The sequence below is a fragment of the Peromyscus eremicus genome, chromosome 12 (genome assembly GCF_949786415.1).
Source record: "Peromyscus eremicus chromosome 12, PerEre_H2_v1, whole genome shotgun sequence".
In the NCBI taxonomy this organism is placed as follows: Eukaryota; Metazoa; Chordata; class Mammalia; order Rodentia; family Cricetidae; genus Peromyscus; species Peromyscus eremicus.
This window is the reverse complement of record NC_081428.1, coordinates 8412790-8427867: the sequence shown is the minus strand read 5'-3', so window position 1 is coordinate 8427867 and position 15078 is coordinate 8412790. Positions and strand designations below refer to the sequence as shown.

Here is a 15078-nt window from a genome sequence, read left to right as displayed (position 1 = left end):
CGAACTCACAGAGATTCACCTGCCTCTGCCTCCCAAGTGCTGGGATTAAAGGTGTGCGCCACCACAAAATGTGAGATCCTGTCTTAAAAAAAAAAAGCAGCCAGGCACACACCTTTACTCCCAGCACTCAGGAGGCAGAGGCAGGCAGATCTCAGTGAGTTCGAGGCCAGCCTGGTCTACAAAGAAAGTTCCAGGGCAGCCAGGACTGTTACACAGAGAAACCCCGTCTGGAAAACAACAAAAACAAACACTACAAAGAAGGATGTGGCTAGGCGGTGGAGCGCTTGTCTCTCACGTGGGAGGTCGGTCCAATCCCCTGGCCTGGGACCGGAAATAAAAACAAAGGCAGCAATGCGATACGAGCCAAGGACTTGGAAAACGGACGAGAGAGAGGAGAAAGGCGCGTCGGGAGACAGGGCACGGGGCTCTGCACAGGTAACCCATCTTGGCGCACCCCGACTTTCACAGCGCAGCGGAGGCGCGTTCACCCCAGTCGCTCACACGCCGGGTGGCTTCCGACCGTGCAGGCAGGCCTCGCCTCCTCGGTTTCCAGGGCGACTACGCGGCGGTCACCTTCACGAGACAATAGCGGCTGGCGCTCCCGCGCCGCCTCCTCTCTGGAACTTTCTTCCCCGCCGCCGCGCTCCCGCGCTCCCCCGCGGCCCCGCCCCGCCGCGCGCCCCGCGGCCAAGGCGCTCCAGGGAGAGTGGGCGGAGCCCGCGGGTGACGATTGGTTCCGTGCCAGGGTGGGCGTGGCCAGGCCCGGGCCTATAAAAGGTCCGCGCGGGCGGCGGCGAGGCCTGGGCTTGCGGCGGCGTTTCCTGCGGCATCTTCCGCTGTTACCGGGGTTTTTTTTTTTTTTTTTTTTTTAACTTCTCGCCCTCTCCAGGTTCCCGAGGCCGCCGCGCGTCTCCTCGCGAAGCATGGCGATGAAGGCCGTGTGCGTGCTGAAGGGCGACGGCCCGGTGAAGGGCACCATCCACTTCGAGCAGAAGGCAAGGCCCGGGGGCCCGGGAGCCCCGGGGGCGCGGGGATCGGGGCCCGGGGCGCAGGCCGCGCACCTGTAGGGGAGCCCGCCACGCCCCCGCCGCGGCCTGCGCCCCGCTAGGTGCTGAGTCACCGCGGCCTCGGGCAGGGGCTGGGCGCGGGGGAGGGAGGGAGGGAGGGAGGGAGGCCGGGCCGCCGCCGCCGCGGGGCCTCCCGGGCCGGTCACGTTCCGCGCCCCCGAGCGGCCCGGCCCGCCTGGGCGAGCCCTCTCGGCATCCGCTGTCCGATGTCCCTGTCCCACGGGCTCAGCGCCCCGTGGTCACCGGCTGAGTATGTTTTCAAAAGATTGGCCGGTGCTGGTGACGAACCGGACTCGGGCAGCCGGACGCGTTTGGGGCGTTTTTTTTTTTTTTGGAAAACAACCTCCTGGGCCGTTCTGTACTAGGTCAGGGTCGGGCCGCAAGGGTGGAAAAGGAAAAGGGATGGCCGTTGCTTTTTTTCTTCTCTCCAAGCTCCCGAAAGACACCCACCCACCCCATCGTGGGTGTTTTCTAGGGCCGCGAGTTTCTGAGCCCATTTTGAAGCTCATGGAGAAGTATATTTTCGAAAAAATATTGTCAGTAATACTGCAGAGACACATGCGTCACAGGGAAGATCATTGTGGTGAGAGCGGGTCCAGAGCCGTAGGGAGGTTACCATCTGCAGGAAGATTCTGTTATAGTTAGCTTCATCCCGAGAGGGTATTTGGTAAATGGAGTGTGGATATGCGCTCTAGAATGTTTTAACATAAATGTGAGAAGACAGAACAGAGCGAATGCAAGTGTCTCCTCTACACGAGGGAGAGTTGATAACGTGAATTTAGTTTTTCTTAACCTGTCTCGGATTCGGCAGCTTCTTCGGCATTTGAAGACACTTTGCTCTTTCTCTTTGTAAGTTTTTTGTTTTTGTCTTTTTCTTTTCCTTTTTCACACGTAAATTCACCACTGTGAGAAAGGTTACACCGTGAGAAAGGTGAATACCAGCTAGGGGTCCCCCGCTGCGTCCAGGTTTCTGTCATCTCCTGCCTTCCCAGAGCAGCTGGCAAGATTGTTCTGGGAAGCCCGGAGCTTCGTGTTGCTGGTGCCCTTTGTACCCGATAAAGACCCTTGGATAGTTCAGCATTCCAGATTGGCACTTGTGATAACCTGGCTGTCGGCGCTGTTTGACTTAACCTGTTGCCAACTTTTCAGAATCAAAAATGTCTGCTCAGGGTTCCTTCTTTTGTTGAAGGAGTTGGAGATTTAAAACCAAGCTAAAAAGAAAGGTCTCAGCGTGTGTGTTCTGATCGTTGCAGTCGCTTCTTGCGTTTTCTCTCTGTTACAATCTGGAGCTATACTAATTTGAATTTTGGATGTGACATGACAGCACGCTGCCGGGATGGTGGCGGATGATACTGCCGTGGCCTCTTTACTCTCTGTAGTATTGTTATTGTCCTTTCTTTTTGACAAGTGGAAAGTTCTCTAGATTTGAATGCCTAATGAGGTTTTTTTTTTTTTAAAGTAGCTCTGGTTAGACCCAGGTGGACCCCCTCAGGTAGTAGGACATGATATTTTCTGGCTACTAAATAAAAATGAGGGAGCTGATGAACATCCCTGGGTGCTGAGTGGAGAACCAGGGTCCTGGGGTAGCCAGTGTGCATTTCTGTAAGAGTCAAGCCAGACACAGTGAGTGCAGTGCCCATCTGTTCCCTAGGCCTGACATCTAGTAGCCCTCTATTCTGTTGTTCTGTTAGGTGGTTTTTAAATGCTCTAAAGTCCGGGAGCCTGCCAGCGTGGCCTCTGGCAGCAAGTGTTGCCGCTAGTCACCCTGTGGGGAGTCGTGCACTAGAATTTGGACAGGTTTTTTTTGTTTTTTTTTGGGGGGGGAGCTTTTGTGCCTTTTGCTGTGAAGGGTAAAGGTGTGAACTAGCAATTTCCTTTGTTCAGAAGCGTTTGTACTCAAACTTAATGCCTTAATTTTATTTCTTTATTTTTAAATAAAGGCAAGTGGTGAACCAGTTGTGGTGTCGGGACAAATTACAGGACTGACTGAAGGCCAGCATGGGTTCCATGTTCATCAGTTTGGGGATAATACACAAGGTAGGTCTATGCTGCCTAGTGACCGGCTGTACCTGGCTGACCAGTAAAACAAATGGGACTGAGCCGAGACTCAACTGTTAATGGTTAAAAAAGAATAAAATTTTCTTTTTCTTTTATTTCTTTTTAAAGATTAAGTTAAAATAACCACTTAGGTCAACCTTGAGGAAAGTAGCCATAAAAAGTGTGTTTGAGGGGCTGGAGAGATGGCTCAGAGGTTAAGAGCACTGGCTGTTCTTCCAGAGGTCCTGAGTTCAATTCCCAGCAACCACATGGTGGCTCACAACTATCTGTAATGAGATCTGGTGCCCTCTTCTGGCCTGCAAGCATAAATGCAGGCAGAACACTGTATATATAATAAGTAAATCTTTTTTTTTTTTTTTTTTTTAAAAAGTGTGTTTGAATCCTTAGGTGTGAAGGAAGGTGAAGGAGTCGATTTCTTTCTTTTTTTTTTTTATTGTCATAGTGGCTTGAGTTTAAAACAGAAACAAAAACAATCAGGCTCCTTGCCCTCCAGGGTTCTCCATTGTGCTGTAAGCCTGTATTTAAGACCTCCTCCCTCCTTCAATAAACAGCATTCGGCATTTAAAAAAAAAATTGGGCTCCTGCTTACTTGGGGTAATTCTTTGAGGTGTTTGGAGCTGGGGTTGAGGGTGGGTGTTTTAGGCACAGTGTCTGGAAACAGCCCCAAGCCTTGGCATGAGGGGCATCATGGGACAGAAGTGATGAGAACTGAAGATACAACGTAGGTGCTTAGAATAAGGTGTATTTTCTCAATTTCGGAGTAGAATCAAGTCAGCAAAATGTGGTGGGTCAAATTGCATTTAGTGATCTTTTGCCACATGAGAGTAATGATCTGAATTTTGTTCACACACTTGTAAGAAGAGCCCCATTCATGAGAGCACTTTTCCTCCTCCCCCTGGCCTCTCCTCTCTTGCCTCCCTCCCTTCTCCACACAGCCCAGGCTGGTCTGGAACTTGTGGTGTATTCCAGACCAGTCTCTGAACTTGTCCTTTAAGTCTTGTGTGTGCTGGGTTATGGCATGTACTGTTAGAACCTGTGTGTAATGTGGCACAATTTGGTCCACAGTTACTTATGATCAAATTTGATCCATTCTGATAATTAACTAAAATTCCCCCAAGTTGCTTTGCCTCTGCTGATAGCTTTGATTTGCTAAACTCCTTTCTGAATGCCCTGTACTTATTCTCTGGGCCTGGGTAGAGGCTGTAAACAATGGAAAGCCCTGCATGAAAGGACTTCCTGCATTGTTATGGTTGTGTTGGCCCACAAGAATACCTGTAATACTGGTTACACCCCTTGAGTTGTGTAGGGCAGTAGCCTTGGCCCTTAGGCATAAGGTTTCATTTAACAGGCTGCTTGCCCCAAGTAAAGGCTAGATGGATGAACTGCTTGATGGCACATGGTCTTGAAAGACGAGTGTTTTTGTCATAAAGGTATGCCACTTTCTGTAAAGCCAAGATCTTTAAATGAGGGACTTCAGAAGAGCCATTGAAGATCACATCTGTTCCACTTTAAAGCAAGGAGTCAGAGCCAGCATGGTATGACACTCCATGTTCCTAGCACTTGGAAGGCTGAGGTAGGAGGATCACAAGTTGCAGGTATCCTGAGCTGTAATAGTGAAACTTTGTCTCAAAAACAAAAGGAAAAGTGACAGCCTAGAGAAAGAAGGTAGCTTGAGACCATAAGGTTATACACCCCTGCTCTTTATACCACATGGTGCTTCTCGTTTCTGTCACCCCAGCACACACCAGTTCAGTGTTTGCTGTGTTGGAAGTTGTGAGAATGCTCATGTTGTTACATACAGGTGTTTGCTTCATAATCTAACTGCTGGTTTCTGGTGGATAGGCTGTACCAGTGCAGGTCCTCATTTCAATCCTCACTCCAAGAAACATGGCGGACCAGCGGATCAAGAGAGGTGAGCAGCATGCTCCATATGCATGATGGTGGAGAGGCCACCTGTGAGACAGAACCCAGTGGTCTCCCTACCTCTGCTTTTGTATTTTCTTTCACTTCACAGCTTCCCTATCCACAAGTGCTGGAATGGTTTATTTTGGGTAAAGGAGTTGACAAATGGGGACTCTGAATGTGATTTAGTTTTGTAGCATTTATTGAAGATGAACTAATACAAGTGCCCAAAGGAATCAATACAGAAAATGTCAAGGATAACAGTACTATTAGTCACTAGCAAAGTAAATCATTGTGTAATAAGACACTAATGCAGATAGATAATGAAAGCTAGTTGAGACCCCATGTATATGTTCAATCTCTCAGGAAAGTCCGAAATGTAAAGACTGGCTTGATTTTATACTGGAGGCCTGGGAGCAAAGCTTGGCTAATAAGTATGCTAACTCAGGAGCCGAGTTCATCCTTTGCCACAGTCCCGGAAGTGAGAATATATCCCAGACAGACCGTGACTCTTTTCAGAGCATACTTCTAAACTTGAACTGTGTGTTCAGGGTATCCTAGCTACCTGTTTTAAAATGTTTCCAGATCTTTGTCAGTCTGGAGAAGTGGTCAGATTTGATATGTGCATCTATTAATCCACTGATATGTATTTGCCTTAGTCAAGATGTTAATGTAGCTCTTGAACTCTGCTAATGTGAATGAAGTAGACATCAGTGCTTATCCACTTGATGCTGTTCTAATGTTAGGCATGTTGGAGACCTGGGCAATGTGACTGCTGGAAAGGATGGTGTGGCCAATGTGGCCATTGAAGATCCTATGATCTCACTCATAGGAGAGCATTCCGTCATTGGCCGAACAATGGTGGTAAGTTTTCATATAAGAACATATATAGGATTTCTTCTAACATAAGGTTATATACCTTTCCATGACTTGATGATGGTCAAACTAGTTTCTAAAGAATCACATAAACTGTAAGAGTTCAGAATAGGAAAAAAGGTTTTATTGGATATGATAGTGAAGAATTAATTTGCCTAGGTCAGTTAAGAACAGTGTTCTGCTGAGATGCAGTAGAAAGAAGGTTACATTTGATCAGACTGGGTCTAAGTAGAAGAAACAGTAGTCTTTAGTTTAAAACAGCCAGATTTTCTTGCCATGATTGCCCCCCTTACAGTTAAACATTTCGTTGAGTGTAAAATCTGCGATGGATGTCAGTATTCAAGTCTGTAGGTTATCATCGCTTGGTTACCATATGGGAGCCGTCTTCCCAAGTTACCCTCGGGAGCTGAATCTGGTTCATGCAGAACAAGTAGTAAAGGCTCTTGCCCACCTCGGGCAGCTACCTTTTCAGTAGGCACTTCCTTTCAGTTGACCCTTTATCCTTAGAATTTTCTTCAGCCCTATTGGTGAAGCAGAACAGTCATTTATAAATGTTCTAAAAATAAAATTTAAAGTCTTGTTGCTAAATAAAGATATTTAGGACTGCCTCTTAATTGTAGACCTATAGTTCACCGACGTGAGATTTTTAATAGCAAAAAATTTTGGGTGTGTATGTGTGAGGCTAAAGTCAGCATGTGGCCCGTTACAGTCACTTGGGTCCTTAATATTTCATTTAGAAACAGCAACATTTACCTAGCTTTTAATGGTAATGTGTCTTTGCTACTAGCAAGGAAAAGCTTAGTTGTCTGCTCTTAAATGCTAGCATAAATGTTAGCTTATTTAATAATAGATTGGAACATTTTGTAATGTAAATGGTCCTTTTAAATGTTTGTGGTATTGCCGGGAAGAGGTACTAATTACTTGATTGCCCAAAGCTAAATGTTGTTAATTCTTTTCAAAGGTCCACGAGAAAGAAGATGACCTGGGCAAAGGTGGAAATGATGAAAGTACAAAGACTGGAAACGCTGGGAGCCGCTTGGCTTGTGGCGTGATTGGGATTGCCCAGTAAACATTCCCTGTGTGGCCGAGTCTCAGATCATCTGCCATCCTGCTAAACTAGAGAGAAAACCATTAAACTGTAATATTAAAAATGTAACTGTGTGACTCCTCTTTGATTGCTTTAAGAACTTGTAATGAGAACTGATAATGTTCGGAAGATGTGTATAGTTTTATAACTCACTAAACTAAAACCGGTTTCCATGTGTCTCTGTGTTTTGCCAGACTTAATTACACATGGATATTAAACTCAAATTAATTCTCATTCAAGCCTGTGAGTAAACATGTGTGACACTTTGAGCCTATTAATGTATATAAGTAAAAATTCGAAGTCAGCCCTTACATCAGCAGCAGACTCAGTGATCCTAATTTTCATAGTACTGGGTTTTGAAAGTGTTTTATGTGATACCATCAAAATGTATGCCTGGTCTTGATTGTGGTAGCCCAAACTGAATTTGACCTTAGAAAACTTGCTGCCTTTTGTTAGTAGCTTCAGAGAAATTACCTAAAGCTCTCCATTTAGATTCAGAGTACCTAACTATTTTAATAAAAATATTACACTTAGATGTCATAATTGAAGAAAAAGCCCTTTAGCCACTTGCATTGAACTCAAAAGGTAAACATGTAGCCTCAGCTAGCCCAAGTTAATTTAGTGCCTACTCTCCTATTTTCCAAGGAAAGCTGGCGCTGTCTATTTTGGTGCTCTGGAAAAACATGGCAGCATGGTGGGGGGGGGGGGGGTGAAACCAAATTTGACTGGAGGTTCTGACTAAGTCCTGACTTATAGCTTGTGACTATCTGGAATAGTTCATTCAACTGAAATATTTCTGACAAATCGGGTGTAAGCCATAGTCCTGTTCATTCATAATCATTTTTCAAACACAGGTCACTGGGGAGTTGCTAAATTGGAAAAGGGTAAATTTTGGTGTTTCCAAGTTTTAAAACTGCTCATGGGAAGTGTTCATAAGTGGTTATGTTGAAGTTTGAGGTAAATAATACGTCACAGATTTCCTTAAAAGTAGCTTTGATGTGTGGGATGATTCAAATGCAGAGATGAAACATCTGCTGTAATCACAAACCAGCTGTATTGTTTAGTGGTTCATTTCTCAGTAGTTTTAGTTGGAGATTTAAGTCTGTCCTTGAAATCTGGGCACTGTGGTTTTTCCTTCCCACAAGTATACTAGAGCAAGAACTTAAAAATCTAAGTAGGATCAGCATAAAACTAAAACCTGAACAGCTAGCTACAAGCGAGTTTTCCCATCATCACAAAGACCTTGCATTTAAACTCAAGTGAGACCATACAAAAAGGAACTCGGTACCCTAATGCTAAGCCAGTTTAGGGATTTTTTTTTTGCTTAACTTAGCATCCTGTGGTTTTAAAATCACATTTACTTATTTTTAGGGTTATGTGCATGAGAGGAAAATGAGTTCTTCCACCACTTGGGTCCCAGGGATCAAACCAAGGCCATCAAGGTTGGCAGAAAGTGTCTTCACTGGCTCAGTCATCTTCCTTGCCCTTAATGTAATTTTAGGAAAAAATAACTTTCAGACTAAATCAGTGGTTCTCAGCCTGTGGGTCACAATCCCTTTGGGGGTACCTTATCAGATATTTATGATTCCCAACAGCCAAGTTACAGCTATGAAGTAGCAATGAAACAATTTTATGGTCGAGGGTCACCACAGCATGAGGAAGGCTGAGCGCTGCTGCTGTAAATAAATCCCTGACTCTGGACAACTCACTTGTATGTTAGTGCTTTTCACTACCATTAGAGCCTCAGTTTGGCTTCCGATGTAGCAAAAAGTTCAGTGTACCTCTTGGGCTATTGAAGATGGTACAGGAAACAGGCAAAGCTTACAAGAAATGTTACACTGTACCTAGTCTATAAAAAGCTTTCTGGTTCCATACATTAACCTTGACCTCACTTTACATCTTGGAAATTTTAATGGGGTGACTATAAACAACATACTCAACATTCTAAATAAGTAATGCCCAGGCAATCAGGTAATTTGTAGTATAATATTGGGAATCCAATTATTTCCCCTAGCAAATCTCTCTTTACAAATTAATTACGGCAACATTACCACAAACCCAATGGGGAAAAAGATCTTTCTTAGTTTAACATTAAGACCACTAATCTTTACCTTATGATCAAAATATTAAAAGTCAGAAGAATAAAACTCATGTTGGCAAATACTACATGTCTTTTTTCTTATCAAAGAAGTCTAACAGACTCTAATACATCATCAACAGCTCAAACTTCAATGGTTAACATCCTTTTCCACCTTAATGCAGTGTATGAAGAATAGCACACATTAAAGTTTGTTACGAAAATAGAGTTTATTAAAAACATCCCTATTGTTTGAGGAGCTTTCACCGTTACCTTGTCTTAAATTAAAAAAAAAAAAATAGAGAGCACTTCTAATTAGGATTTGTAAACTTTTAAAAGTCAAAACTTTTAAAAAGTTACAGCAAAAAAGGGTAATATATCTTCAGTATTTTTTGTTATTTTGTGGCTATTTTTAAATAGAAGGGAAGCAATCAAATTGCTTACAGACCCCACCAACTACTGTGAGGTGATGTAGCAGGAGTAAATATGATACAGCATCTGTACACCTCAGCTCTACACCCCAGTGTCCTGTCAGAGTCTGTCAAATCCAGTCTCTAGCGAGGAGCCTCTGCTGCTGAGCCAGAATCCTTCTCAGGTTCAACGGATGAGGTAGCCTCAGCAGGCGACTCTTCAGGTTTTACCACTGTGGCCATGGCCTCCCCCTGATCAAGTTCAGAAACAGTGTCTACGTTTCCCACTTGGCTAAGGGGAGGTTCACTGGCTTTGCTACCACCTGCCCTGTCTGGGAGCTCGTGCTTCTCCTTCCGATTCTCTTCCTTCTCTCTACGGGACTCTCTATCTCTAGAATCCCTGTCTCTGTCCCGATGCCCACTAGAGCGTCTATTTCTCTCTTCCAAGTCTCTGTGTCTGTCCCGGTCAGGGCTCCTTCTTCCCCACTCTCTCCTTTCACGGTTACTATTATCTCTATCATCATTACGGTTCCCATACCGTTCCCGGTCATTTTCCACCCTATTTCCAAAAGATCTTCTTCCAAACCTTTCTTGGTCTCTACCTGAATTGAACTGCTGCCTGCTATCATTTCTAAACTGCTGTGGCTGCTGCTGAGCTGGCGCTGGCTGCTGGGATGGTGGTGGCTGCTGTGGCTGTGACTGTTGGGGTGGTGGCTGCTGCTGCGGCTGCGGCTGCTGCTGTGGTTGTTGCTGCCTTCCATCTCTGTCTTCTGGTCCTCCTGGGCCTGGCCCTGGGCCCCCAAGCCCTGGCATTCCACCAGGCCTAACGAAGGGGCCATGTGGTGGAAAGGGCCCTTTCATTCCATGAGGTGGGGGCATAGCAAAGCCCCCTGGTCCTGGAGGCGGACCTCTGTGCATCATGTGAGGTGGCATGGGGCGAGGTGGCATCATAGGAAACCGCTGCAAGTGAGGTGGAGGCATCCCTGGGGGGCGCTGGAGTGGGATCAGGCCAGGTCTGGCACCAAGAAGACCAGTAGATGGTGCCTGGAGCCCAATTACAGGACCAGGTGCAACTCCTTGAGTACCTGAAAGATAACAACACAAAGGAAAATGTAAATGTCTACTTTTAGTTGTCTCCTATGGAGTTGTTAAAAAAAAAAAAAATACAATTCAGCTCTGAATTCATGCTGAACTAAGGCCACGTTAGCCAGTGACAATCCAGGTAAGCAATGGTGGACTCATGATTTAGTTACCCAATACAGGCAGAGGCCAAAACCTCTGCAAGAGGAACTGTACACTGCAGTTCTCATCAGTCTTCTTCTCTAGCAGCCTCCCTCGGAAGCTGTGTCACCAACACTCAGGACATAAAGGCATGCATTCACTGTCGGCTCCTCAAGACAGCAGGATGTGTTCTGAGTTCACAATCGGACCCCATGTCCTAATGTGCCTCCTCTGAAGAAGAGAGGCCAAAGGCTCAAAGCATCTAGTCAAGACTTCATGTTCTACTACTTCCTGTGGCTATTATACAGTGTTCATCATCGTTCCAGGATCTACGATGAAGACCCCCCCCCCCCCCACACACACACACACAAAGCTTCTTTTTCATTTTTTTTTAAGACTGGCCAAGCTGGCACTCTTTAAAGTCCTGCTCATTGCCTTTGTTTCTGGTGTGCAGGAGAGCCTGCTCCTTCTGGCCCAAGAATCATGTAAGTTCAACCCAGCATGTACAGCAGCAGGGAAAAATAAGGATTTGTTTTAGTCCTGAAAAACAGGTATCACATCTATTTCTTTCCAAATACAAAGAGCAAAAGTCACTATGATAAAAAAGCTATTCTGATAACAGAAAACGCTCCAGATAGTAACAGGTAATGCAGTAGTGGGTAATAAGTCACATCATTTGCCCATGTACACAGAAAAATCTTTGAGAAAGTCCTCCAAGTACACAAAGGTGAACATTAGTCAGGAGTTAACTTTTAATTTTAGGGTGTGTGTGTGTGTTTCAAGACAGGGTTTCTCTGTGTAGCCCTGGCTGTCCTCAAACTCACAGAGATCCACCTGCCTCTGCCTCCCAAGTGCTAGAATTAAAGGTGGTGCACCACCACTGTTCGGAGTTACTTTCTATACACACTTAAGTGTTCCAAAATGGGGAGAGTAGTACCTGTCACTTAAAATATGACAGAGTTCAGTGCCTACTGAGGTAACTCGGACACCATTATTCCACACATTTTGTTTAGTAAGGTGATATTCTAGGACTAAGCAGAACATTTTAAATCCATGTTCTTCCATTATCAATTATGCTTTAAAGTCAACTTTAGTAGCTGAGAATTTAAAGCCAATGAAACTCCCAAGGTAAGGTTGTAAGTTGAGAAGCCCTATAAAATGGGTAAATGTGGCAAGGACTTTCTGAATGTTACCAGAAAACCCTAGACAATAACAATACTACAGACTATCAGCTAGACCAAGACCAAAACACTCAAGTAGCAAACCCAGTCAGTGCTTTCTGTGCACTGAGTTACTAGGAAGAGTTTGTTCTCAGGACTAAGAGAACTGATGTGTAGTTAGGTGGGCGTGGTATCTTCCAGTGCTCATCTATAGGCTCATGGGGACCATCTCCAAACACTCTAAGAACTCAGACAAGCCTGAGAAATCAAAAGTGAGCCTCATGCCAGGCAACGGGGAGTCCTTAACAGCCAAACTGACTACGGATGGAGGATGCAAGGCCAACTCCACATCACAGAGGATAAAGTGAGAATCTTTATTAAACATACTCCAGAGTCTCTAGGACTTCTTATTAATCCTTAACAGAGTGGATTTGAAGATGCACAGGGATAAACTGGGTCAATAATCATGTAGTTAAACCTCCCATAAAGTACAACTTAAAACACACACACACACACACACACACACACACACACACAAAACACCTGCCCATGTGGATGTTTCTATCTGGCATTTGCTCTAAATATCAGACAAATCCTTCTCATATTGTCAACTGGGAAGATGTGTCAGATGCGATGTCCTCTGGGAGTGTGGAGAAGCAGTAACACTTATAGATCACATACACTGCGGGCCTCAGACAATGGATAACCTCAGCTCCCTCCCCCCTAACTGCAGCTCCCTTTGCTATTTTTGCAGTAAAAATGCACTACCTCTGTCATAAAGGATATAATTAAATGTATACGGTGAATCCTTTAATAGGCAACACAGGTGATGTTAACTTTTGCTAGGGAATCTTTAGGCTGGCATTACACACCAGTGGAATACAGAAAAGATACATGAAGTAAAAAAGATGAGCTGGCCACAATTAGGTTTATCTAGAGTAAGCTAAGTTTTGTAATTATAATTAAAAAAAAAAAAAAAAAACAGAAAACACACCAAAACTTTACTATTAACTCATTTAAGTTTGAGGATTAAAAAAAAAAGTCTTCCTTTCAATTTCAAATGCTACAGATGGTGCAGCCAGGTAACAGTAAGAGAGGGTTAGACTGACAGAATGTGTGGACCTGAACGGCAATCAGAGAAATACAAACCAGTACGGGTAGGGAAAGGTGTGATGGAGGGAGGGGGTTAGGAGATTTAAAAACAGATTAGTACTTCAGTGAGGCAGTGGGCGTACCATTCAAGTAAACTGCAGTAGGACGACCTTGAATGCAGAGAGGAGACCCTAGCTACAGACAAGGCTTCTGAAGCTGAGGAGGGCAAGGCAATACAGGGGTCTTGAATGCCACGATAAGGAATCTGGTCTTTCCCTAATTAGTGGAGGAAACCAGAGTGGGATCCTGAGCAGATAAATGATCCTGTTTTGAAAGAACTTTCTGCTAAGTGGCGTACAGAAAGCAAAGAGGGTCGGACTGTTAGGTTCTTACCCCCAAGAGTCAACAGAAGGGTGAACTGTAAGACGGGAATTAGTGTAGGAGACACTGAGGACAGCCAGTGGGCAGGACTGAGTTCTGGGATTCAGAAACTCAGATCACTGTGTGGATGAAGGGGTCAATGCAAGATCAAGAATGCAACAGTAACTATTTTAGGAGATGAATGAGATTTGTCCTTTTTAACAGAGCCCTTGGACAACCTTGCTAGATGTGTATAAGCAGCAAATCATGTACACAGTGCTCAGCAGAGCAGAGTCACAGCACTAATACTGGCCAATACTAAACAAAAAAAAAGAGCTCAGACCTGGGGAACTAACACATCACATACACTTAGGAATTTCTAGGAAAACAAGGTTTGGGAGCAGGCTGGGGAAAAAAAAAATCCAAATGCCTGCCTGTAATCCCAGAACTCCAAATGTGGAGGCAGAAGGATGATGGGTGCCAGGCTAGCCAGGGTTATAGAGCAAGTCCAGGGTGAGGTGGTGGTGAGGGAGACAACAAAACAAAAACAGTTACACTTAAGTTTAACTAAAAAAATAACCAAATTGGCCCATTTCCTAATGATCCCCAAAATGGCTGCTTCACAATTAAACTACAAAGAGACACCGCCATGGCAGAACAGATCTCTGAGAAGGGTCAGGGAGGGATGTCAGGTTGCTCTGACACCAACGTGAAAAGGATAAACACAAGGGCTTTCAGCTGAGGCCCACTGAGGGCACGAAACTTAAGAAACATAAATGATCTTTAAAGAACAGCAGGGATCTCCTGTGTGCGAGCGAGTAAGCGAGGCGAGGGTGAGAAGCACAAGCGCAGAAGAAAAGACTCTGTCCTCCGTCTCTCCTGGCCCGCCTGGCCCGCCTTCCACTCTGCTGCAGCCACTGCCTCTAGTGGGAAACTTCATCACTAGTAACTTCCCCTCAATTCAAATCCCAACTATCCTGCCCATGCTCCTCTCGGAGAAGTCCTCAACAATCTCCTTCCTTAGTCCCCGATTTCCTCTCATCAGAGCCATGGAAAATTCCCAACACTGGTTTGATATTTTTAAAATATCAAACATGTGGCGCTCGGGATTGATCACAGGGCCTTACACTGAGCTACGCCTTCACCCCAGTATCCATTTGAAACCTGGGTCTAAGCATGGCTGCCAGTCCCTCCAACCCCAAGCCCCTTAAGAAATTTCTTAACTACAGAACACGTTTCCCTCTGACCTTCCATTTTCCCAGTCAATTCCCACTCCCACATCCAGGGCATCTATTTCATGGGTTAATGTCCTTCCTCAGTTTACTTATAGCTGGTTTGCTTTATGATAACTTTCCCACATCCTATAATGTGCTCATATAGGAATTTCAAGCCAATGGTTCTTGCACATTCAGAATACCTTCATTATCCTTAGAAGAAATCCTGTTCTATTAATCAACTCCCTCTCTCCCAGCCCAGCCCACCCAGCTATTTTTTTATTTCTGTGAACTTGCCTGTTTATCAACATTTCAAAAAAAAAAAAAAAAGAAAAAAGAAAAAAGAAAATAATCATACAATGTCATACAATACGTAGTCCTCTGTGAGTGGCTCCTTCCACTTGGCATTTTTCCAAGGCTCATCCAAGTCGTGTAGCATGAACAAGTACTTATTATCAAATAATCTTCCATTACATGAATACACCATTTTCTGTTTTATTGTATCTTTTTCTTTGCAAAACCACCTTCTGTTGTGACTTTCCCACGCAACCCTC

The 15078-nt window shown here is 44.7% G+C and overlaps 2 protein-coding genes across 9 annotated transcripts in view; one reads left to right on the top strand and one right to left on the bottom strand.

The window, feature by feature from the left end:
• Window positions 1-326: 326 nt before the first annotated feature.
• Sod1 (superoxide dismutase 1) lies at window positions 327-7059 on the top strand. 2 transcript variants are annotated; one of them, XM_059277245.1, is made up of 6 exons: window positions 327-435; window positions 890-1000; window positions 3013-3104; window positions 4968-5037; window positions 5774-5891; window positions 6865-7059. In XM_059277245.1, the coding sequence occupies exons 2-6, from the start codon at window positions 924-926 to the stop codon at window positions 6970-6972; spliced, it is 465 nt and encodes a 154-aa protein (XP_059133228.1). In that variant the 5' UTR covers window positions 327-435; window positions 890-923; the 3' UTR covers window positions 6973-7059. The 2 variants fall into 2 exon arrangements, with proteins under 2 accessions (XP_059133228.1, XP_059133229.1); XM_059277246.1 differs by lacking the exon at window positions 327-435 and adding an exon at window positions 680-777.
• Scaf4 (SR-related CTD associated factor 4) overlaps window positions 6006-15078 on the bottom strand; it is a 63244-nt gene continuing 54171 nt past the window's right edge. For 6 of the 7 annotated variants that reach the window (XM_059277237.1, XM_059277239.1, XM_059277240.1 and 3 more), the window contains one exon: window positions 9279-10562. In XM_059277237.1, coding sequence (XP_059133220.1) covers window positions 9622-10562 — 941 coding nt within the window. In that variant the 3' untranslated portion in view covers window positions 9279-9621. Of the gene's footprint in view, window positions 6425-9278; window positions 10563-15078 lie in introns of those variants that run through there. The other variant, XM_059277243.1, reaches the window with a different exon arrangement.

Excerpts from the sequence above, each read along its gene's own strand:
- Sod1 (XM_059277245.1), top strand. The coding sequence starts at position 924 with ATGGCGATGAAGGCCGTGTGCGTGCTGAAGGGCGACGGCCCGGTGAAG. Across the intron at positions 3,105-4,967 it reads GTTTGGGGATAATACACAAG|GCTGTACCAGTGCAGGTCCT; the intron begins GTAGGTCTATGC and ends TCTGGTGGATAG. Across the intron at positions 5,038-5,773 it reads GGACCAGCGGATCAAGAGAG|GCATGTTGGAGACCTGGGCA; the intron begins GTGAGCAGCATG and ends TTCTAATGTTAG.